We start from the raw sequence: 24,920 nt of genomic DNA, 5'->3' as shown, positions 1-24,920 counted from the left end.
CCTGAGTGAAAGCAAAAATACTAAGACCCTCACCGCTCAGCGAATACTAAAAGGATTCAAATAATATTTTGTCAGTATACTGGCTCACATATCTAGTTTCTAAAAGTGGCCAGAGGAGCTCGGGAATATTCCTGTGGCCGGAGTTATTCTAGTGGGTCACTGGGTCAAGTCGGGTAAAAAAAAAGCGATTTTTTGGGACATGCCAAGTTAGCTTTACTTATTTGTAATGGAAATCATTTTAATTTGCATAAATCATTAAGATCTGATAATCAACATCTCAACTGAAGAGTTTTTCACCGTTTAGATGGTAATAGATGTGGCTATAGCCAAGTAAGTATACTCGGAATCAATGCCCGGAGAACCGGCTATAGATTTGTTGGATGTTAAACCGTTTCAATTCTCTTGAAGTAGAGATCAAACATAGTCGTTCATTGAAATGCGTTCCAATAATCTTGAAACAGATGATTAGATACAAATTGGCCACTTTATCGTAAATTTGAGGCACCCGGGGACCTGAAAATGATTATTTGAAGGATTAAACAAATGCAGGACATATGGTTATCCAATTCAATTGTTTCTTAAAAGTTTTACGCTGATGCGTTTTACTTAAAATTGCTCGATATAGTGGCCACTTGTCGTATATGAAGGAAATTATTTGTGACTTGAAATTTGCCTACTTACAGGGGCACAAAACCACGGCATCCTTTTCACCCGACCTGACCCAGTGACCCACCGGAATAACTCCGGCCACAGGAACATTTCCGAAATCCTCTGGCCACTTTTAGAAACTAGATATGTCAGCCAGTATACTGACAAAATATTATTTGAATCCTTTTAGTATTCGCTGAGCGGTGAGGCTTTTAGTATTTTTTCTTTCACTCAGGCCTATACGGGTTAAAGGACCGCCTCTAATTATAACACAATTTGTTTTTATAAAATGAGAGAAATTGCTTATAACAAATTTTGTTATAACTCAGTTATGGAAAATAACAAAACGAGTAATATTTTTATTTTATTTGAAACATAATGAGTTACACTTATGTTTAATTATAACATATTTTGTTTAGTGTATAGGAAATTGTGTTATAATTTTTGTTATTTTAACTACTAACTAGCCAAAATTATAACATATTTTGTTGAAAAAAAAACTCGCTAATCGAGTAACAAAATCTGTTACAACTCTGTTGTAATCCACTGGTCGGGTATATTTTTAGATCAACTAAAATTTAAATTTTAGATATAATATAAATATATACTTACCCCTTTAATACTAAGACATTTAATAACGTTGGAAACCGAGACAGCTTTCCCCTATTCTTCCATGTGGCTTACTCATCTTTCTTTTTGCCTGCGAATGCCTAATAGCTGTGAGCTATCCCAGCAGAGAAACCAGTTGATAATATTCTCTGCTATGGTTTGCACTCGGAATCAGCTGTAGTGCGGACTGATTGCGTTATCAATCAGTTGTAATTGTGCTATTGTGTGTTCCAAAGGGTGTTTGTGTGATGATAAGAGTTTAGTCAGCTCTTCCAGGAGGCTGCAATTCAACTTCAATTTAGTGTTGTTTTTATTGACCGGTTGTACGAAGCGTACATTGTTTGGAGCAGCAAAATTACTGAGAGGACCCATTATTTTTGTCGATAATTCTGTTTACGTTTTCGTTTCTCTTTACTGCTCGAAATCCACGTCGATATGGACAACAGCGACACCTCTGTCCATGTACTGGAAGCAATTCCGGATAGCAGTCGAGTGTCCCAGCTGAAAGCGCATTTTGTAGAAGCATTTAATCGAAATCCAAGCTTTTTTGTACGATGCAGTGGAAGGTAGGTAGCAAAAGAACAAATGAATCTATTTAGTAAAATTTGATTTATTACCAAACTACTCTTATGGATTTTCCCATAAACTCGTTTTAAATTTGTTTTCTCAACATTTGTGACAACAATACGTGATATTTCTACTGTTATCTTTTTTGTTGTATGACACTCAGATAACTATTATGCATCTTGTCACGTATGGCATTTTTCGTCATGCTGTTAAATACAGGTGCGGGCTCATTTTCTGTTATGGTCATTTGCCTATTTATTTACCTCATCAACAGGCAATAACAAGCCCCAATGATGGTATACTCAAAACTAGATACTAAAAGAATGATAGAAAACTAGATAATAATATTATTACAGATTACACAGTGGAGCAAAACAATATTATTAACGAGAGTTCTACATTTCATCATACAACAATCATAAATTAGTTGAAAATCGATATAGGGGGAGATCCCCCAGTGCCGGACAGCACCTAATACCGGACAAAGTCGAAACATTGAGAAATCATGGTCCAATCAAGATGGTGTATTAGTAGAAAAGAAAGCTATTATGTAGACTAATGTTTGCGTAGAATAACACATCCTTGAAACATGCATCCCTCTTTAAAAAAAAGTAGAAAAGTTTGGCAATCTTTAAAAAATCGACGTATCTTCTTAATTTTGAGCCTATTTAGTAATTATTTTGAATATGAAAAAATACTTTGGATCCCGCAAGCATGATCGAACATAATCCTAATTTGATAGTATGAATGTATTTTGTACCATAATTGAAGTAAATATGGACAAATTACAATTTTGGTTAAGCACCTCCTGTCCCTCAGTTTCGGACAGCTTGATTTGTTATATGATATCTTTGTAATTATTGCATCAGTGTCTCTAAATACTTTCATTTTTCATGGGTTCCGTCGACCATGGTATCGAACATGCAATAAAATTAAGAAGAATGAACATTCATAACAACATCGTAAAATGTGCTATTTTTCATCATATATGAAAGAGGTTTTTGATAGGCATCTTGCAAACTAAGAAAAACTCAAATTATTTTTGTAAATGATGCAATTGCATTGAATTGGTAATTATAAACTATTTGTATAGTGTACACATTCAATGATGTTCAAATTTACAGAATTCGAGGCATTTCCAGACCGTGTCCGGTATTCGGTGCCACCTTTCAAGATCGATCAATTTGGTACTAAAATCCATCATCAAAACTCTATGTCAAAATTCATATTTATTTTTTTAAATTTATTTTTGTACACTATAAAAATGATAATATTTATCATACATGGGTAACACGTGCCCATCAAATCAATATTTTTCGAATTATGAATTTAGTGGCTTAAGTGTCCGGTACTGGGGGATCTCCCCCTATAGCTATTATCAATTATCAATCGAAAATTGAAAAAAAAAGCAAAAAATAGGTAATATAAGCTTTTGCGCAAGACTGCCCAACCTTCTTAAGCCGCACACCAAATCCTAAAACTGATATTTTTTAAACACAAACCATTTTAACGTTTTCGTTGTATCCATTAATTTTGTGTAATGGTTATTGTTACTGAGCATCCTGATCAGAGTCGTATAAGAATCCCTGTCAGGATTATGTGATAAACTTGTCCAGGACACTGTGAAAGCTTTGATCTGGATAACGTCAGTATGTAGGTAACCCAGGATTCTTTAGGCACCACGCTAATGTTAAGTTGAACAAGTGAGGTTTCACCATCAGTGTTTCAAAATAGAACAGCACATTGAAATGTTCCAAATTCTGCTCTGGAATCTATTAGAATCTTGCTTAGAATTCTGTTAGTAGATTATGTGAAAACCCTGCCCTCGAGTAGCTTGAATTATGTTCCGAATTTGATGGTAATTCCTGCCAGCCTGTGGAATCGTTCTAAAGATTCTTCGAGAACTCTTTACAACATTATGTGAGCACCCTGCCCAATTTTTCCTCAAAGAGCATGTCCAGAATTTTGTGAGAATCATGCCAAAGATGATGAATCTACTTAATATTTGTCAAAATCCTGCCCAGGATTTTGTTTAAACCTCTCCAAGAGTTGTATAAAATCATGTCAAGAATTTTGTGAGAACCCGGCATATGGTTTTGGCACAGTCTGATTGGCCACTTTATCTTTAATCAACTACATCCTATTCAAGCTTGACGAAAGTTCAGTTAACCTTTCAGTCGTCGCGCGGTTTGCCAACGCCAGAAGCACCACGCTGATGCTGTGTACGATAAGCGAGCTTTTTTCACCACTGTTGTACAAAATACAACAGCGCGACGACTGAAGTGTTAATCAAATTATTTTGCATCATTCATGTATTATTGAATATAGGTCGAATTGAATAGCAAAAAAAAAATATCAAAGTGAAATTTCAGCTTAAAATTCAATCTTAAATTGAAAACAACCCTTGCTATGATCTCACTTTACATTGGTAGAGCTGTTAACGGGCCAGATATAAGGATCTTCAAATTCTTCGCAGGCCGCACCAAATGAAGCCACGGGCCGTACTTTGGGCAGCCTGCTCCAGCGTGAACGTAGCATGAATTGAATTAAAGTCTGAACGTAGAGGCTACGGTTTATATAACGTTATATATACTCTCTTTTCATATCAGAAATCATGCATCTATATTTCACTGGAAATAACAAGTATGACATCTTATATCAAGCTAGACTATATTACGTAACATAACCTCAAGTCTGAACGTAGCACGACATAATCATTTCGAACGATTGTCGATAGTAACTATTATAGAACTGCAGCTTTGTAAGCTTCCATGTTCACTAAGCATAGTCGAAGAATTCCCATATATAATACCTCATATAATTTCGATCTGACAAAATAATTTTCTCAGTTTCCTCGTTTATTTCAAGCGATTCCTCAATCATGTTCATTAACATTAGACGCTGCCATCAATATATATGAAAAAGTGTTGCCTTTATCTAACGAAACGCTATTTAAACCGTTAGATGAATAAGCTATAGACAAGACATTGAACGTTGAGCTAAACAGAAGCGAGGTCCTTGCGAGACGTTTGAAACGTGATTAAACAGAAGGCAACATCCGTTATAGTAGCAAACTTTTCTTTGTTATCGATTATTTCCATTCCAATATTACTATGCAGTTGATGAAAGACATGCCCTAATCGAAATGCGCAATTAAAGTACCGTTTTGATTCATATTACGGACACTTAAGGCCTCAGTGAAGAATAACCCAGCATAGAGCATACAAAATAAATCATTCTCTATGTTATCGTGCGTCGGAAAGCCTTAACTTTCGAATGGTGGGTAAAGAATACGCTTGTAGGGGTAATCGGGGCAATATGGGCCACCTAAGGAAAACTCCATGGAATGCATAGAAAAACAGCAAAAACTATCGTTTAAATGCAAGTGACTTATACTATAAACTGTTTTCTTCCATGTTATGTCGGTGATTAATGTTAACATTAACTTGCAAATTATTTTAGGAACGTTTTTGAAAACCATGGTTTTCTGCGTGTTCACCAACCATATGGGGCATTATGAGCCACCCAACGGGGCAGTATGAGCCACCTCATTCAATCATATGATTTATTTTAACAATGTAGAGAAGAGCTAATGATAAACAGTATTGGAAAGGAAATTTGAGTAGCTTTGTTTGAAATTATTAATTCTAACGGCTTATTTTGATAGATACATAACACATAGTAAATATACCATGTATTTCTAGTATTAAATTGCAACACTTAGTTCAACCTATTTTCTAGCTAATTGTTTCTCTTGTAATGGTGCACCAAGATTATTATTATTATTATTATTATCTTTATTAAGGAGATTTTCAGCCCTATGGCTGGTTCATCTCCGTACGAGAGAGCGTCATAGTGAGTGGCTCCCCTGGGCTAACTATAAATAACATTAGTATTACATAGTTGGTTTCAATTTGAAGACAAAGCTTTAAAAGTTGATTAATTTAAATGTTCTAGTGTGATGTTGAAATACAATTTTCCTTTCTCGTTGTCAGGTTTCGATGCGAGGTCCAGTTGATTGGAGAGGGATGATTATCAGATTTGGTGGTACAGATCGATGTGTTTTAGGTAATTCATCAGCCGAATTATGCTATCGGAGTCGTTATTGAGCGCGGAGCGGATGCTTTCAGCAATGCCATGTGATGCTCGTGCCGCTAGGTATTGCGGGCAGTTTATGTGAAAGTGTTCTACAGTGTTTGGAACATTACATGCAGAACAGATTTTTCTAAAGGGTCCGTCAGACCCCATGTTATGCGAAACTTTGGTGTGCCCAGTTCTCAATCTAGAGAGGATCCTCTGGTCGCGATGCTTTTTTGGGTATTCCCAGCGTGATATATCGTTTTTAATTTTTCGCAGGAAAGGTGTTCGCATATTGTGCCAACTCACTGCCCAAGAACTTTTTAAAGATGAGGAGATCCATCGTCTTATATCATGTCCAGGAACTTTTCTTGTGTAAAACGTAGCGCTTCTACCAGATGCTGCAAGCCGGTCTGCTTCCACATTTCCACGTATTCCACAGTGGCCCGGAATCCATATAAATACCGTTTCAGGAGGTGCTTGCATTTGGATTGCCTGAATCCAAGGATGTCGTACTACATCGGATGATAAGGCTATGACGACACTGGCTGAATCAGTCAGTATGGCAATTGGATTTGGTGATGGGATAGTGCAAGCGATTAGGACAGCCGCGGCTTCCGCGGAGAAAATAGAACATGGATCAGGAAGACGATAGAAACGGCTGTTCTCATGGTCGGTAATACCCATGCCTACATTGTCCTGTACTTTGGAACCGTCCGTGTAGCGGTGTGTATAGTTTTGATATTTACTACCAAGAAGCTCAGCTACACTAGTCGTCACCGCCTGGGAGTTTGCACCAGCTCTAAAACGAGTTTTTATTGACATTTCCACCTTGAGACGTGGCGAATTCCAACTCCTGGCTCCATTCCAATGAGTTTCCGCCACTGGAGGGAGCACTTTGTTGGCGTGTACTTGGAGGAGTCGGTTCGCCTCATTAAGGAGAAGAACTCCACCACTGCATGGTGTCGTCTTTTCTAGAAAACTTACTGTCCGTTTGCATACCGTCTCCGTAACTAAGCGTTCGAAAGGAAGCCTGCCGCTTTCTACGCACGCGGCATCAGCAGGTGTAGACGGCAACAACCCGGAAATGATACGGATTGATCGGTGATACACAGGGGCAAGCGTGGTTGTGAGTGCATCAGTTGATAAACATGTTAGTTCAATTCCGTAGAGGAGTCTGCTGTCTAGAATTGCACTGGCTACCCGAAGACGTACATCACGATTAGCCATTTTGTGGCGCTTGGATAAAATTCGTAGGAGGTTCAACCAAGTTTTACAGCTCTGTTTCACTTTCTTAAAGTGATCGTGGAAAGTCAGATGGCGATCTATGTTAATTCCTAGAACCCTCACTGATTTTTTTCAAAGGGATTGGCAGGCCATTTGCTGAAACTATTGAATGGATTGGACGGTGAGACGCTTTACACAGATGCATAATGGCACTTTTATCGGTCGATATTACAAAGCCCGACTTAGTTGCCCATTTGGCCACTGCGTTCACGGATGCCTGTAGTTTTCGGCGGAGGGCCTTTTCAGTTGATCCTACAGCGATGAGCATAATGTCGTCCGCATAGACGAAAATGTAAATTTCCTTTGGGAGGCTCGTGAATATATCATTCATCGCCACCAAGAAGATGGTGACGGCTATAACTGAGCCTTGTGGCACGCCAGTTTGTTCCGAAAAGTGTTTGGAACGATGATTTCCAATACAAACTTGAAAAGTTCTATTCTGGAGAAAATTTCGCAGGAAATGCAAAATGTGCCCTGATAGACCCCATTTGTTGAGCTGTTGAATGACTCCAGGTGTCCAGGCGCGGTTGTATGCTTTCGCCAAATCTAATGCGGCGAGTTCGACGTGCTGATCTTTAGTTTTGCCGTCGCTTAGAACTTGCGCCAGAGTAGCAAAGTACGTACCTGTGCCGTGGCCGGAACGAAAGGCGTGCTGCCTGTGATCGAGGAGTTCATTGGATTCTAGGAAGTGGGTTAGTCGCCGGTTTACCATTCTCTCCATTACCTTGCTGATACAAAATGTTAAGGAGATCGGACGAAAATCTTCAGGTGCAGAGGTAGAAGATCCATTTTTCGGAAGGGGGATCACCAAGCTACTCTTCCATTCTTGTGGTAGGGTGTTTCCTGACCACTCCTTATTTAGCAGTCGAAGGAGGGTAACTTTTCCTCTAGGTGTAAGGTTTTTTAGCATGGGGTAGCCTATCTCGTCCGCACCTGCGGATTTACCTTTACATTTGGCTAAAGCCATTTCGAGCTCAATTAAACGGAAAGGTTCGTTAATGGGTAGGCCTGCAGTGCCATCAGGAATTTGTATTCTATCGAGATCGTCTACGGTGGCTTGATTTTGGCGGATGAAGTTGTCGCTGTATTTGTCGAATGCTGACAGGGTTGCAAAATAATAGCCTAGTGCATCAGCGATGATACCAGGATCTCTGGTAATAACCCCCTCATGGCGGATAGCCATGCCGCGGGTTTTGCGCTTTCCGCTGAGAGCATTAACTTTTCCCCATATCTCAGATGAAGATTGATTGGAAATTATTCCATCTAAGAAATTTTCCCAACTCTGATCTTTCGCGTCTCGAATAACCTGCCGACATTCATTCCGTTTGATTTTATATAACAAAATGGCTGACTCTTTGTCAGGGTGATCTACAGGCAGACGCTTCGCAGCTCGTAACGCCTTTCTCCTTGCTTTTGTTGCTTTTTTGTCTCCGGGGACCACCAGGGCAAAGCTTTGCGGCCGGGTTTTGCGCTAGTCCTTGGAATACATGTTGTGGCAGCCTGATAAATAGCTTGTATGAAGTCTTGAAGATTGTTATGTTCGGAGATGCAGAGATATTCGTCGATTGCTGTTTGGAAGGAGGTCCAATCCGCTTGATCGTATATCCATCGAGGGCGGCGCGTTGTCTCCGGAGGTAATTGGCAAAGTGAGATAGTGATTGGATGGTGATCGCTGCCGAGCGGGTCGTCGCCAATACTCCAGAGTAATCGATTGACTATGCTAGGGCTTGCTAGCGACACATCAACAGCGGACTCGTGTTGACTCTTAGTGAACGTTGTTGGCATCACACGCCTACATGATACAGATTCGGGAACAACAGGAACCGCCAGCAGCCGGTAGCCGATCCACTTCCAATCACCACGTACCAAACAACTCAGAGAACCTTCTGCTTGAATTATAACCGAGTTGGGCAAAACTACCAGTGAATCTTCAACGTTTACCTCCTTGCTAATCAGTTCTGAAAAGAACTACTATTTCCTCACAACTCATAAAAGGAAGGTAACGAGAACGAATAACACCTGATAGCTGCCACGGCCAAAAAGGCAAAGCACACGAAGGCAGAAAGGCTCTCCAAAATGTTGGCGAATTCCAATGGACGCGATCGGCGGCTGGGCAAATGGAACGAATAGCAGCGGATCTCAAGTGCAGCAGCGACTAGACGAGCAGCGGTAGCTGCATCCCTCAGGGCTCGGCTTGATTAGTGATACACTTCACACTAAATACTTTTACTTGTTTATTGCTCTTCACTGCATAAATTGCAAAATACTTCTCACCAATTTTCGACAATGCAAGTATATTTATACTCTTGACGGTTAGAAAAAAAAATCATTGAAAACAAACTCCTTCCTGATTGGTCCACCACTCAGCGTCGTCGGTTTATAGTGGTTGCACAAAGCAAAGTTCGTTTCTTGGTTTGGATGACTGTACCGCCATGGCTTTCGTTGGTGTTGGTGTGGTCGCGTTCATTAACAGGAAAGGATGGGAAAAGGAAAGGGAAACAAAAGGGATGTTTGTCGTGCGCTGTACAGGGTTGAAGTCAGGGACGTTGGGAAAGGGTTGCAACCACTTCGCTGTCGCGAACATACTCCCGCCGCGCACGGGACGCGTAATTTCTACTCTCCGGTAGCAGAATCCTGGTCGGATGACCGATTGTCTTCTATTGGTAGTAGAGAAAGCTTGTTAATAGGTCGTCGAAACACTGATTCACCCACGCGAACATCTACTGCTCTCACAAGTTTGTCACTTCCAGGGTACACTGTGACAATTCTGGCCATCTTCCATTGTTGCGTAGGTAGATTCTTGTCTTCCAGTAGAACAACTTGCCCCGGAACAACATTTTGAACCCGGAAATAGTTTTTGCCTCTCGGTTGTAGGCTGACCAAATAATCCCGCACCCACGATTTCCAAAAGTGTTCCCTCATTAGTTGCAAATGCTGCAAACGGCTTAAACGATTCACCCCAACCGAGTCATAAGAAGGTTCTGGAATGGCATTCATCGGCCGCCCAATCAGGAAATGGGATGGTGTTATCACTTCACCATCTGAAGGGTCATCGGAGAGGGAGAACAGTGGACGTGAATTAAGTATGGCCTCCACTTGCGCCAACAACGTACCGAACTCTTCGAAAGTTAATGGAGTTTCCCCCAGAATACGTTTCAGGTGGTGTTTCGTACTCTTTACTGCCGCCTCCCAGAGGCCCCCAAACTCTGGAGCCTCAGGCGGAATAAAGTTCCAATCAATCTTCTTCGATTGACAATAGGAACCAATATCATTGACAGCGACTTGATCATTAAACAGCAAAAACAAACTATGCAGTTCTGCCTTGGCACCACGGAAATTTGATCCGTTGTCGGAATGTATTTCACGAGGAACCCCCCTTCGACTGACGAACCTTTGTAAAGCTGCTACGAAAGCAGCTGCAGACATGTCCGAAACAAGTTCGAGATGTATTGCTTTTGTTACTAAACATACAAAAACAGATATGTATGCCTTTATAACAACAGGTTTTCTTGCGCCTTGTTTCACCAAAAAAGGACCAGCATAATCTACACCGGTAACCTCAAAAGGAGCTGCACAAGTTACTCGGGCTGGTGGCAAATTGCCCATGTATTGTTTAACACCCTTGGGCTTCGAGCGGAAGCAGCGGACGCAACGTCTTGTGATTTTACGAACAGCAGATCTGGATCCCAATAGCCAAAAACGTTGACGTAATGTGGACAACAGACCTGACGGCCCTACGTGCATATTTTCCTCATGATAAGCACGAATAATGAGATCAGTGATGTAATGTTTTGGAAGAATGTACTGGTGTTTCATCTGCACCGGCAATCGAGAGTTTTGAAGCCTGCCTCCTACTCTCAATGCACCATCTTGGAGAAACGGACCCAGCATACCAACAACCTTGCATGGTTCCCCATGCTCCACACGCTGAACTTCATCGAACAAAGCCTCGTGTTGAATAAGAATCACAATGGTATGTAATGCGATTCTGAGCTCAGATATTGTAGGTGAAAATTGTTTGATGCGGTTCTCAACGACCTTCTCGCGACAATTCCTAATAAAACGTTGGACATAAGCCAGAACGCGCTGAAGCTTTCTAAACGAACTGAAGCGCTTGAAAAGCGGAAGATCATCGACATTAAGAACATCAACCACAACTAATGCAGAAGATTTGATTTCTGGTAATTCGAAGTCATTAATTTCTTCGATAACGGTTGGTTCATAGTTCGGTAAGTGAAGGAACGGCGGACCATTCCACCACAGCACGTTGCTCTTTAGAAGATATGGAGATTGACCCCGAGAAACCACATCTGCGGGGTTATCTTTAGAGCGAACATAGCTCCACTGAGTATGCTGGTTTTCGTTGACAATCTCGACGACTCGATTTCGCACAAATGGCTGAAGCATGTTGGGTGGCTTACGTAACCATGCCAGCACTATTTGACTATCTGACCACAAGTGAACAGCAGAAATAGCAACACGGAGAATAGGAAATACCTTGCGAACCAAACGTGAAAGTAATAGTGCAGCGCAAAGTTCCTTTCGTGCAATCGTCACATCTTGTAGAGGAGCAATTTTACTTTTGCTGCATAGCAAACGCACATTGCATTCATTCTCAGCATTTACACAGCGAATGTAAATACATGCACCGTAAGCTAAACCAGAGGCATCCGCGAAGCCGTGTAGCTCCAACGTGATGTATGGGAAACACAAAACCGGCCTCGGGACTTTTATTTCATTCACACCTGCCAAACATTCACTAAAACGTAGCCAGTCAGCCAGTAAATCTCCTTCTAATGGAGAATCCCAATCAATTTTAGCCGACCATGTACGCTGCATCAATTGTTTTGCCAAAACAACGATAGGAGACAGAAACCCTACAGGATCGAACAGCTTTGCACATTTTGAAAAAACCTGTCTTTTGGTCACCAATGTAGGTTCAGCAGGGGACTGATCAACTGCGTAGAGAAATTCATCGCTTGATGGATCCCATATTAAACCGAGAGTTTTTATGACCTCATTGGCAGATAGCTGGTCGAGTTGCAACAATTTTTCTCGCTTAGACTCGGGAATTTCACCTAGGGTCAACTCATTATTAGCACACCACTTGTGTACTGGAAAACCACCCTTTCCGAGAAGAACTTGAAGCTGTCGACAGCAATCAACAGCTTCTTCGATTGTGTCAGCACCGGAAATAATGTCGTCTACATAACAATCCTCAAGGATGATGCGAGCTGCTAGTGGAAAATCAGACCCTTCGTCCTCACACAACTGGACTAATGAACGGGTGGCCAGAAAGGGAGCTGCAGCCGTACCATATGTGACTGTTTGCAGCTCGAGAATTCTCAGCCTCTCTGCAGGATTGGTACGCCAAAAAATACGCTGGACTGAAGTCTGATCCGGATGGACACGAACCTGTCTGTACATCTTTGTGATGTCAGCAGTGAAGACAAAACGATGCATTCGAAATCTAAGCAAGATACTGAATAAATCGCTCTGAACAGTCGCACCAACTTGAAGCACATCGTTGAGTGACATTGCTGAAGGGCTTGACTTTGCTGATGCATCGAAGACAACCCTTAATTTGGTGCTCGAACTGTCCGGACGGAGCACGGCATGATGCGGCATGTAATATTTTATCATGTCAGGACGATCTTCGGACTCGCGAATTTCTTTGCAATGTCCCAAGTGCTCATATTCATCAATGAAGGATGAGTATTGAACTTGCAAGTTCGGCTGTTTACGTAGGCGTCTTTCAAGGAATAGAAAACGACGGAGGGCCAACGACCTATTATCTTCGAGCTGGTGTAAGTTGCTTCGAAATGGAAGCTTCACTACAAATCTACCAGCGGAATCCCTCTGATAAGACTTACGGAAGAGTTCCTCACATTCTTGTTCTTCCGTAGCAGAAGAGGATTGAGCGTTCACCTCTTCAATTTCCCAAAACCGTTTAATAGCGTCGTTGAGGGTCTCTATTGTTACGGAACTCACTTGTTGCGAGTTAATGATTGCCGAAGATTCGTCTTGGATCTCTCCAGCGACGACCCAACCCAACTCAGTTTCACGCAATTCGGGCAGACCGTCACCAATTACCAAATGACCTGGTTTCAGAAGACGGAAGAACTCAGTAACACCTATCAACAGGTCTATCTCGGCTGGAGTCCCAAACTTTGGATCAGCCAACGGAAATCCTGAAGGAATTTTCCATTCAGAAACATTCACGGCTTTGCACGGTAGAGCATTCGTAATTTTAGACGTGACCAGACATTTCAAAATCGAACTGTATTCGGTATTCACCGAACGGACGTTAACCTCTACCAATCGAGTGGATTTACTACGCGCGCCACTTACGCCGACAATATCAGCGTTGACAGGCGTACTGTCGATTCCCAATTTCTGGAACATCGCGGCAGACAAGAGGTTTGTCTGTGCGCCGCAATCCAAAAACGCTTGACAACGAACGGCACTGCCATTTTTATCCATGAGGTTCACAACGGCAGTCAGAAGCAACACATTCGGAAGAACAGCTGAACAAGAAGCTGAAGAAACATTCGTTGACACGGAACTCACTGGGACCGACGGTTGTGGCGGAGGAGATGCCGCGGCTTGGATTGGAACATTCTGCTCCTGCGACTTTGAATCCGCGTGCTCAGAAGAATCGAGTTTTTGCTTGTCTTCGTGGAGCAGCGAATGATGGCGTTTGTGACACTTGGAGCAAGTACTCTTAGACTGACAATTTAACGACCGATGCCCACGGCGAAGGCAATTAAAACACACTCGAGATTCCTTCACCTTTGCAATTCGGTCTGGCATCGACAACTTGCGAAAATCGGAACATTGGTAATTGAAATGATTACCACAGCAGAACTGACACGATTCATTGGTTTCTCCAGAAGTAGACGCATGTACTTTAACATTAACAGATTTCGACGCAGGCTGAGAGGATTTACCGACTGTAGACTTCGCAACGGCTGATTGATCAGTTTCGCATCGCTCCAGAACGCGACACTGATCCTTGAGAAATTTTAAAGTTTCATCCAAGTCGGGCAACTCTCCGTGAGTGAGAGACCGTTCCCAATACTTCCGAGTGACTGAATCCAGACAAGAAGTAACAATTTTTGTAATAATCAACCCAGATGTATCATCGATTTCTTGACCCATGTACTTTAGACCCTCGACGTGTCGCGTGCACGTATCCAACAACTCACGTAACTCACAATAAGACTCCTTGTTCATACGTTTCAGCGACAAAAGGCCCCCAATGTGCGTATCAATGATTACCCGTTTATTTTCAAACCGCTCGGTCAGGATTTCCCAAGCATGGTGGTAATTATTGTCAGCAAGAGTTTTCGCGTCAATAATACCTGCGGCTGAACCAACTAGCGCTTTATCAAGGTGATGCAATTTAATTGCATCGGAATCGGAACACTTGTCAACGATGTCTTGGAACATCATTTTGAAGCGCGGCCAATTTTCGTAGCGCCCATCAAAGGTTGGAATGGGAGCTCGAAGTGGCTGCTGCTGAACAATCACCTGAGGAGAGTTTTGTTGCGACAGAGTTGGTACAGTAGTGGAAAAAGGTTTTGTAATTGCTTCAATCAGAATCTCTACACGAATCAAAGCGTCGGTGTGGAGATCTTCAAATTCGGAAAGTTTCTCATCCTGCTCATCAAGCTTTCCGGATGGAGTGCAAGCTAAAATTTCCTTGTGCAAACTAACATACGTGTTGTAAAAGCTTTCAAGCTTTTTCGAATACACTCGCAGAATCGGAAGACTCACCTGGCTCGGATCATCTTCCGCCTTTTCCAACGCTCTGACGATGGTGGTTACGCTGCCTTTCACTTGGCCGCGTTGATGGACGAGCGCCTTCACCTCCTCCATTTTCACTTTCTTTGCTGTTTCTGGTGTACGTGGAAGTGTCATCGGACAGGAAAATGCTGCTACGGTAGAGCAACCCACACAAACTCACGATGATGACACTGCTCGAACGAAAGGACGCCACCAGTTTTCTTCTCGAAATTCACTCACTTTCTGTTCAGTTTTTCGAATTTTTACTTTACACACTTGATCATTTTTCCACTGTCAGTTGCAGAAGGATTCCAGTTCACAAATCCAAAGTTTTTTGCACAGTACTTCAGTTCATTTTTCACTTCACTTGGACTGTAGTTCTTGTTCGATGTTCTTCATCCGGTTCGGACGGACCACTATGTTGGCATCACACGCCAACATGATACAGATTCGGGAACAACAGGAACCGCCAGCAGCCGGTAGCCGATCCACTTCCAATCACCACGTACCAAACAACTCAGAGAACATTCTGCTTGAATTATAACCGAGTTGGGCAAAACTACCAGTGAATCTTCAACGTTTACCTCCTTGCTAATCAGTTCTGAAAAGAACTACTATTTCCTCACAACTCATAAAAGGAAGGTAACGAGAACGAATAACACCTGATAGCTGCCACGGCCAAAAAGGCAAAGCACACGAAGGCAGAAAGGCTCTCCAAAATGTTGGCGAATTCCAATGGACGCGATCGGCGGCTGGGCAAATGGAACGAATAGCAGCGGATCTCAACTGCAGCAGCGACTAGACGAGCAGCGGTAGCTGCATCCCTCAGGGCTCGGCTTGATTAGTGATACACTTCACACTAAATATTTTTACTTGTTTATTGCTCTTCACTGCATAAATTGCAAAATACTTCTCACCAATTTTCGACAATGCAAGTATATTTATACTCTTGACGGTTAGAAAAAAAAATCATTGAAAACAAACTCCTTCCTGATTGGTCCACCACTCAGCGTCGTCGGTTTATAGAGGTTGCACAAAGCAAAGTTCGTTGCTTGGTTTGGATGACTGTACCGCCATGGCTTTCGTTGGTGTTGGTGTGGTCGCGTTCATTAACAGGAAAGGATGGGAAAAGGAAAGGGAAACAAAAGGGATGTTTGTCGTGCGCTGTACAGGGTTGAAGTCAGGCACGTTGGGAAAGGGTTGCAACCACTTCGCTGTCGCGAACAAACGTGATGGAGCCATCGTTGAGTATTACCAGGTCCATAGCTTCTGTGAGCTCAAGTAAGGTTTCTCCTCGCTTGTCTGATCTAGGGCTTCCGCATGCAGCATGATGACCGTTGATATCGCCGAGAATCAGTTTTGGGCCTTGTATAGATTCCAAAACTTGTGAGAATGCATTTTTCAAATTTGGTATTTTGCCGCATGGCAGATAAACACTAACCACCGTTACTGGAAACGGCAACGATGGGAAGGATTGTATCTAATTGTATTGTAGAGAACTGAATGGATTCTAGTACTCCAATGGCAACTGAGTGGTAAACATTTGAATTCCTTTTGTATGTCCAACGGTAGCGACCGCCAAGCGATCGGTTCATTTTATCCACGGTGGTACGGTGAACTTCTTGGATAGCCAGGATAACTGGTGGGTTGCTTTGTATAAGGCATTCTAGGTCGCTGATGTTATTATGGAATCCGTTCATATTCCATTGTAAAACGAAAGAGGTCCGTTTGGTAGCGTTGATGGTGGCCATGCTGTTTGAAGATCCACTATTTGTCGAAGTTGTCGTTCTGTTCTTTCTTGGTGATGATGTAGTTGATGATGAGCTAATCGTTTTGGCAGACGGAGTTTCGGAAGATGGGGAGGACACAGGGTTATCTTGGGTTACTGCTGCTCCAACGTTGTCCTTTAACGGGGGACGAGTACGAATACCCTTGTGCGTCCCGTTGACAAAAGATGTTGAGGTTGATGTAGTCTTGACTCCCACGTTGTCCACAGGGGGATAGGCATTTCTGCCCTTGTGCGTCCCTCTTCCGGAACTTCCAGGATGACGAAGGTTGTCCGCCGGTTCCGGTGGTGGTGTGGCTTCCGCACCGACGGGGCCTCGACTGTCCTGAAAGATAACCAGGGAACACGTTGGCATGTCGCTGCATTTACGGTTACCGGCCTTGTTGACTTCGACACATCTTTGTTCGGGTTTGGTGGTATTTAGCGTTGAAATGGTACCAGTAGGCTACTCTCTTGTGTTTAGCGCGCTATTATGGACAGAATTACAATCGATGATTGGGATTAGAGACTTGCTGTACTCAATTATACTGCATGTTGTATGAGGAGCACTGGTTGGTTGAAGCGTGTTTTAATCATTCTGACATGCCCTCGTCACCACAAAATGGGGAGACGTTGGCATAGAAATCGCTATCAGGAGTAGTTATTTTTGTTTTTGGCCGATCGAAGGAGTCATCGGAATCAGTCGTAGAGTGATCTCTCTTTGGTGTTCTCTCCGAAATTTGACGAGGTGGTATTGGGCTGGTGTCGCTTTCATACATCAGGGTCGGCTGCCATTCTTTTTTCTTCTGCTTCTTTTCTTTTTTTTGGGAGAGTTGTTGCGTTTTTTCTGCAGTCTGAATTCGATCTTGTGTTGACGGTATTTCGCTAGATGAACGAGCATCCTTGGAATCAGCCAGTTGATTTTTCCGATTGAAAATGGTTCGGAGCACGTTCACTTCTCGCTCTTTGTGGCTGAGCTGCTCTTCCAAATGAGTAACCTTAGAAACTAGTTCCTCAATGGTGCCGTGTTTTCGAACCAATCCCATGCGCGAATTGTTATGCAGATCCGATTCAAGTGCCTGGATGCGATCATCTTTTCTCTTCATTTCGCTGCTCAGCAAGTCTACCTTTTGCAGTAGATCCGCAATCATGCTACTGTTGTCGGTGCTTAGGCTAGATTCGAGAGTCACGATTCTTCTATCCTTCTTTTCCATCTCCTGCTGGAGCTGGTCCACCTTTGAGGATAACTCAGCGATTTGCTGATCCTTTCCGGCTGTAGTTACATTTGAGAAACTACTTTGCCCGTGTGCCTGTTCGTATCGTCTCCTCGCTTGCGGGTATGATATACCAAGATCAACTCGGATCCTTTGGATATCATTTTCTTTGCAGTATACCGGGCATTTACGGCTTGACAAGGAGTGGCTGTGCCTGTCACAACGTTTGCAAAAAACTTCAGCTGTGCAGCGGGTTTCTTTATCGATGACGTGGTCCTTAGAGCATGTTCCACAAGTTGGACGTGTTTGTTGGCAACGCTTACTGGTGTGCCCGAAATTCCAGCAATTATAGCACAACATTGGTGCTGGATAGTACGGTCGGGTTTTGCACCGTATCCAACCGAAATCCACGTTTGGGGGGATCACCGTTCCACTGATCGTAAGAACAATTGTTGACGTGTTTTCGACTTTGTCTCCGTTTCGTCTGGTGATACGGCGAATGTTGCGAACTCCCTGGTCAGCTAGGCCTTCTTCAATCGTTTTATCGTCAAGGCCGGCAACCGACTGGCAATTTACGACGCAACGGCAGACATTGAGGGTCGGGTGTTCAATAATTTTGATTCCGGTTCCGTCAGATAGCGAAGTCAGTCTCAGGAGCTTTGTGATCTGATTTTTGCTACGAATTTTCAAAGCGTAGGTTATGCCATCTTTCCCTTCCGGGAAAGCACCGTCAATTTTAGCACCCACACATTTCTCCACCGATGAGCGTAATAGGAAAGGGTCATTCGGTAATCTTCCGCTAGTTGCTTCCATGCGCAGAACCTGTATTGCTCCATATGTGCCTTCGGGATCCATGTAATTCGGCAGTCGTGCTCCAGCAAAGTCGTCATCGAAAAAATTGGATGAACCTCCTCCAGGGTCCCCGAAGGAGGGAAATTCATCCGGTGCCAACGCCATGGTTGGCCACCCGGGGGTTGTTTTTATGAAAACAGCCTCAGCTCTGAGCTTCTTGTTGGCACCGCAGGCAACAGATCAGTGTAGCTCCACTATACGGTATCGCGCACTCACTACGAAAACACTGTCAGATTTTGTGGGCGATATCCCTTGAAAATCGCTCGTGTCGCGTCCGAAAGACGCGGTTGTCTGACCACGGGGAAAGACTTTTAGTTCGATATCCGGATAGTCGTGAAATTGGCTCCGAAATAGGCCGCGATAATGAAAAACTTGATAAAACTCGAAAACTATTGTTATTTGGATGTAAACAATCCCGCGTGTTGCAAAAACGTCTGTTCGACCAAGATGAATATACAGTAAAAAACATAATCTAACATATTTAGGCAATGCAATTTCATGTTCAAAATACCGTTTTTTTACCTTAAATCTAGGTGGCTCATTTTGCCCCGCCATTTCACTTTTTAAATAATATTCTGATTTCTAATAATTTTGTTTACGAACAAATCTGATTTAGCGCACGAATTGTTCAGTATTATCAGAAGTTTGAATGGATTGATAAAATTTACCAGAATAATAAATATAATTGTCTTAAAGCCTTAATTGAAAACTGCCAAAGTTATAAGCTTTTTATGACAAACGACAAATTTGTACATTTTTGTGAATATTTCGAGTACTAAAACGAATATTTTTACGTTTTTTATTATGCTGGCTATTCGAAGTATCCTCTAGCAGATCATAATGACACTAGACATTAAAACACTGTTTTTGACCTTAAATCCGGGGTGGCTCATATTTCCCCGTATGTTCATATTGCCCCCATTGCCCCTATGGCTTTTTCGTGATTCTGATTACGGACGCTTCCTCACTTTTGCCTCTTATTCCGGACACTTTGATTCGAATTCCGGACAGCTCATGATAATCATCAATGAACGGCAAAAAATGAAACATTTCGTGTGAAATGTTTCCCATACAAAGTAGAGTGTCCGGAATTTAAAGCTGTCCGTAATATGAATCAAAACGGTACAACAGCATCTATTATGCCTTACTAGTCTTATGGTAAAGTCCGCTATGAAGCAAAGCCATATTCATGCTGTTTGAAGATCACCATAACTTTTCGACAAATTCAATATTGGAATATTTTTATATCCCTGTATGGGAGATCAGATTTTCGAACTTTTTTTTAAATTTCAACCAGCCTAATGTAAACGCGATGTAATTGCCCAAAATCAAAGGAATTTTTGTTTTTTTTTTGTAAATAAATTACCCTTAGAAGAATGTTGGTAAAAGGAAACTTCCTTGGCTAAAAAAACCTGGCCACCCGGGAATCAAACCCAGGCTCCTTCAGCATGGGTTTGAAGTGTAGCCACACAACCATGAAGAACCTTTTTTTAATTTCTTTATTAGTATCATTCCTAACATTACATTCATTTCTTATATCTAGGTGTTCTGTGTTATTAGACAACACTATCATCCTAATTTGGTTAAACAAATTTAAGATTTTATTAACATTATGTTAACAACATATTACATTTCTTTGCCGTAGCAGTTCAGATTTTTTACAGGTGAGTTGATTTCACCTGCTTATAAGAGAGAAAATACAAAATAACGTTTTTAATTTACTTAACCTAACTTAACCTATAACGCATTAATCGTGGCAATAGAAGATTGCAACGATTTTTGCCTGAAATTATTAATTATTTCATTTGACATTTGTTCCAATGTTTCAACATTGGATATTCTATGTAACTCATTGGTACTATACCAGGGTGGAAGCCTCAGAATCATTTTCAAAATTTTATTTTGAATTCTCTGCAGAACTTTTTTTCCTGGTATTACAACAGCTAATCCATATTGGTACAGCATACAACATGGCTGGCCTGAAAATTTGTTTGAATATCAAAAGCTTGTTCTTAAGACAAAGTTTTGATTTTCTATTAATAAGGGGATAGAGACATTTTACATATTTATTACATTTGGCTTGAATGTCCTCAATGTGATTTTTGAAAGTTAAATTCTTATCTAGCATGAGCCCTAGATACTTAACTTCATCTGACCAATTTATTGGAACCCCTCTCATCGTGACAACATGTCTACTTGAAGGTTTCAAATAAAGAGCTTTTGATTTATGTGGGAATATTATTAGTTGAGTTTTGGAAGCATTAGGAGAATTCTTACATTTTTGCAATTATGAAGAAAAAATAGCCAAACTTTTTTGCAATCGACTATAGATGACACGCAGGCTTCGTCCTTTGGCGGAGAGGCCTGTGTCATCCGCAAACAACCATGAAGAACCTGTTTAACTACTTTACTGAATATTGTTCACGTTGTTATTTTCAGAGTCAACATCATCGGAGAACATGTGGATTACTGCGGCTACCCAGTGCTACCCATGGCAATCGAGCAGACTATTCTTTTGGCAATGGCGCCGTCCGACGATAATTTGGTCCATTTGAAAAATGTCGACCCAAAATATAAGCCATTCAAATGTAATATTAATACTTTTACGTAAGTAGCCCTGGTTTTAGCTCTCAGTTAAGGCCCAAGTAAAAATCTAGCAAATGTCAATACTGAATCATTAGGTAATTAGATAAAATCTGAATTTTATAATAAAAAGATTGACATTGCTTTGAAACTCATCCGACTTCTAAGCAAAACTACTAACCAAAGCGATCAAACATCAAAAATCATCACTCCTTGGAAAATATAATCCCAAACTCATGGCTAACAATTACCTATAACTAAAAATAATAACTAAAATATGCTCCTAAACTAACACGATAATAGCAAATTAAGTTCTTTAAAATACCTTATTTTTCTATAATTATGTTATTCCAGGAGCAAATTTTAGTTATCATTTTTGGTTACTTTAACACATCATTATTGCCATTTGATATTTACTTCTATCCGGGATTAGTTATGATTGGAAAATTTAATATTAGGTTGTTAAAATGTATGTTAAGTGTATGAAAATAACTTATCAAATATCAAAATGACTATTTTACTTTTACGGCAAAGTTTAACTGATAATAAATAAAATTGTATTTCTTTTTGTATTTTCGCCCAAATAATGAATCTAATCTAATAAGGAAGTACATATTGTTATTGTAACTAACCAATAACAAAATGTACTTCGATGATTTTCTAAGATATCAAACCCAAACAAATTTAGCTATGATTGCATGTTTTGATATTGAATATAGTATAAATAATATAATAATGGTAAAACTAGATATAATTGCAAAACTTTTATTCACCTGGGTGATGATTTTACATTTGGCAGGATAGATCATAAAATATATCTACTTACAGTATTGACTTGCCCGACTCAACCGGCCCTGAGTGGTACAAATACTTTTTATGTGGTGTTAAAGGTATTATGGAGTTCGCAAATCCCCCTCAACCCAGAGGAATGATGGTAGTTTTATCAGGCAATATTCCGCCAGCTTCCGGCTTATCAAGCTCAAGCGCAGTAGTAAGCGCCTCCGTTCTTGGCTCTGCTTTTATCCATAATGTAAGTTTATTTTCCATGATTGTTGATACATTGAAGTATTTGAAGTATTTCTTCCTTATGCAGATAACTTTAGACAAACAAGCCTTGGCAACAATTTCAGCAGACTGCGAGAGATTTATTGGTACCCAAGGAGGTGGCATGGACCAAGCGATTGCGTATCTCGCGAAACAGGGCTGTGCACAATTTATTGAATGGAATCCATTGAGAGCCACATCAATTAATCTGCCAAGCAATGCAGTTTTTGTGATTGCCAATAGCTTGACAGAAGCTAACAAAGCAGCTACGTCTGATTTTAATCAAAGAGTTGTTGAATGCCGACTAGCATGCAGGTATTATACATTCACACATATTTTGACTGTTATAATGATACAAGCTCTCAACAGATTTCTAGCAAAAAAGATGCAGATAAATTGGCGTGATATTTGGCGCTTTTCGGCTTTGCAAAATGTACTTAGCTATTCTCTTGAGGAAATGGAAGATATTACAAATAAATATTTGACTCAACTGGCATATACCAGAGATGAACTTTTGAACTTTTTTGAAATATCCGCTGATGATTTTGCCGAAAACTTACTCACTCCAAACACAAAAGATGCTCAAGTCTTCAAGCTACGCCAAAGAGCTCTGCATGTATTCCAAGGTTCTTAGATGAAAATATCACTTGAAATCCAAAGTATTAATTAATAACATAATCACATTTTAGAGGCTATACGCGTTAGCACCTTTGTGGAGGTCGCGAAGCAACAAACACCAGACGCAATCCATTCGATGAAGCAGTTGATGAGACAATCCCATGAGAGCCTCAAAACATTGTACGAATGCTCGCATCCGAACCTTGACAAACTCGTACAGATCTCGGACTCACTTAATGTGGGGGCTAGATTGACTGGCGCCGGGTAAGTCAATGCATATTCCCATCCTAATGCTAAGGGCAAAGTCCTGTCTGGCCGGACAGTTTTCATGGTTGGACACTAGACGTTTTCCAGGAAACAAATGTAATTCTAAAAATGTAAGATCATAATACAGTACCTATATATGACCTACATATTATGACGTTTATGTCCGCACAGATTATGAAATTATAGATAGGTCATCTATGGGTCTGAGTAAAATAAGTATATATTTTATATCCCGTTTTTTTATAATTCATTGTTTTTTTTTTATGAATTGAAACTATAGTTTTCTTTTAATCTCATGGTGATATCTTCATTGTGGTGTATTGGTTTGAATTTCCATCAGATAGTTAACGATAGTTACGAGCTTATAATGGATTTAGTGTCCGGGTGTAGAGGACACCTCAAAATTAATGCCGTAATAACACACACTTAAATTATTTTACAGGAATCCGTGAATTTCAATGTAATCTCAACATAATAGTGCATCTTTTTCTTATATTCATTAGCTAACAAAAAATAAGATTTTTGTGAAAATTGAGTTTTGTTCGTGGGTAAACTCACATAAGTTCTGCAAATGATATAAGCAAGATAAATGCGCTGTTTACTAAAAATGGTATAGCCGAAAACGATTCCGTTATCAAAATTTTCATAAGTATTTCCAATTCAGCTAAAACCCTTAGGAAATTGCCTATCTTTAGGCGTATTCCGTGGTTCAAAGTGTTTTTAATTTTAAAGTAACTATTTCAGCTTAATATAAAAAGAGACATAAAACATGTTTTGAAACATGCTCAAAACTATCAGTAAACTAAATACGGTATATAGTCAAAAGCGATGGGTGCCAGTACTTGTTTTAAAAATGTAACACTTGCAACATTTGCATTATTTACTGAAAATTTCAATAAATACCCAAAAAACTAATCAATGTTACCCCGGATTACGGTACATATTTGTACACAAAGTCTGATAGCTTTCAAATTCAAGTTTGAACGTTTGACATGTAACTTTTTTGTTTTGCTTGTCCAATCGTGAAACTTTCAGTTAGTATAACGCCAAAACACAAAGCATAGAGGACTTGCCCCTATATCTACTAATTTAACTATTATTTTTTTCGTTTTCAGATGGGGCGGCTGCATTGTGGCTCTTTGCGATGGATCGAATCAAAGTATTGACTACATAAACTATTTGAAACAGTCCTATTACGCAGACTTGAAGCAGGCTGAAGGGAAGAATTTGGACGAAATTGTATTTGCCACTAGTCCCCAGCGCGGTGCGGAAATATACTTGATGGACGGTACAAAAAACTTCATTGAATAGGGCTGTCATGAAGGATAATTGGATGAAGTTACCAATAAATAATATAGCTAAGTAGAAGTAACAATATTGTCTAGCAAAATGAAAATGTAGTCTAAGTCTTACATAAAGGACTGAAGAAATCGCTGTCAAGCGGTTTGTTCTAATAAAATATGAGATCAAGCAAGCTGCACTAAAATAAATCGAACAGAATATTTTATTTGAAATATCATATTACCTGTTGCCATAAACTGTGAAGAGTATTTCTGACAGCGGCTTCAGATTCAGCGACACAAAATTTACTAACGATACAT

The 24,920-nt window shown here is 40.8% G+C and overlaps 1 protein-coding gene across 1 annotated transcript; it reads left to right on the top strand.

The window, feature by feature from the left end:
• The first annotated feature begins 1,313 nt into the window (after positions 1–1,313).
• Positions 1,314–24,809, top strand: LOC5565716 (N-acetylgalactosamine kinase). The gene is made up of 7 exons (XM_001650025.2): positions 1,314–1,823; positions 21,247–21,414; positions 22,219–22,420; positions 22,484–22,749; positions 22,804–23,060; positions 23,124–23,316; positions 24,435–24,809. Exons 1-7 carry the CDS (start codon positions 1,693–1,695, stop codon positions 24,628–24,630), a joined length of 1,413 nt encoding a protein of 470 aa, XP_001650075.2. The 5' UTR covers positions 1,314–1,692; the 3' UTR covers positions 24,631–24,809.
• Positions 24,810–24,920: the final 111 nt, after the last annotated feature.

This window comes from Aedes aegypti, chromosome 2 (assembly GCF_002204515.2).
Source record: "Aedes aegypti strain LVP_AGWG chromosome 2, AaegL5.0 Primary Assembly, whole genome shotgun sequence".
In the NCBI taxonomy this organism is placed as follows: domain Eukaryota; kingdom Metazoa; phylum Arthropoda; class Insecta; order Diptera; family Culicidae; genus Aedes; species Aedes aegypti.
This window is presented reverse-complemented; position numbering and strand designations above follow the sequence as displayed.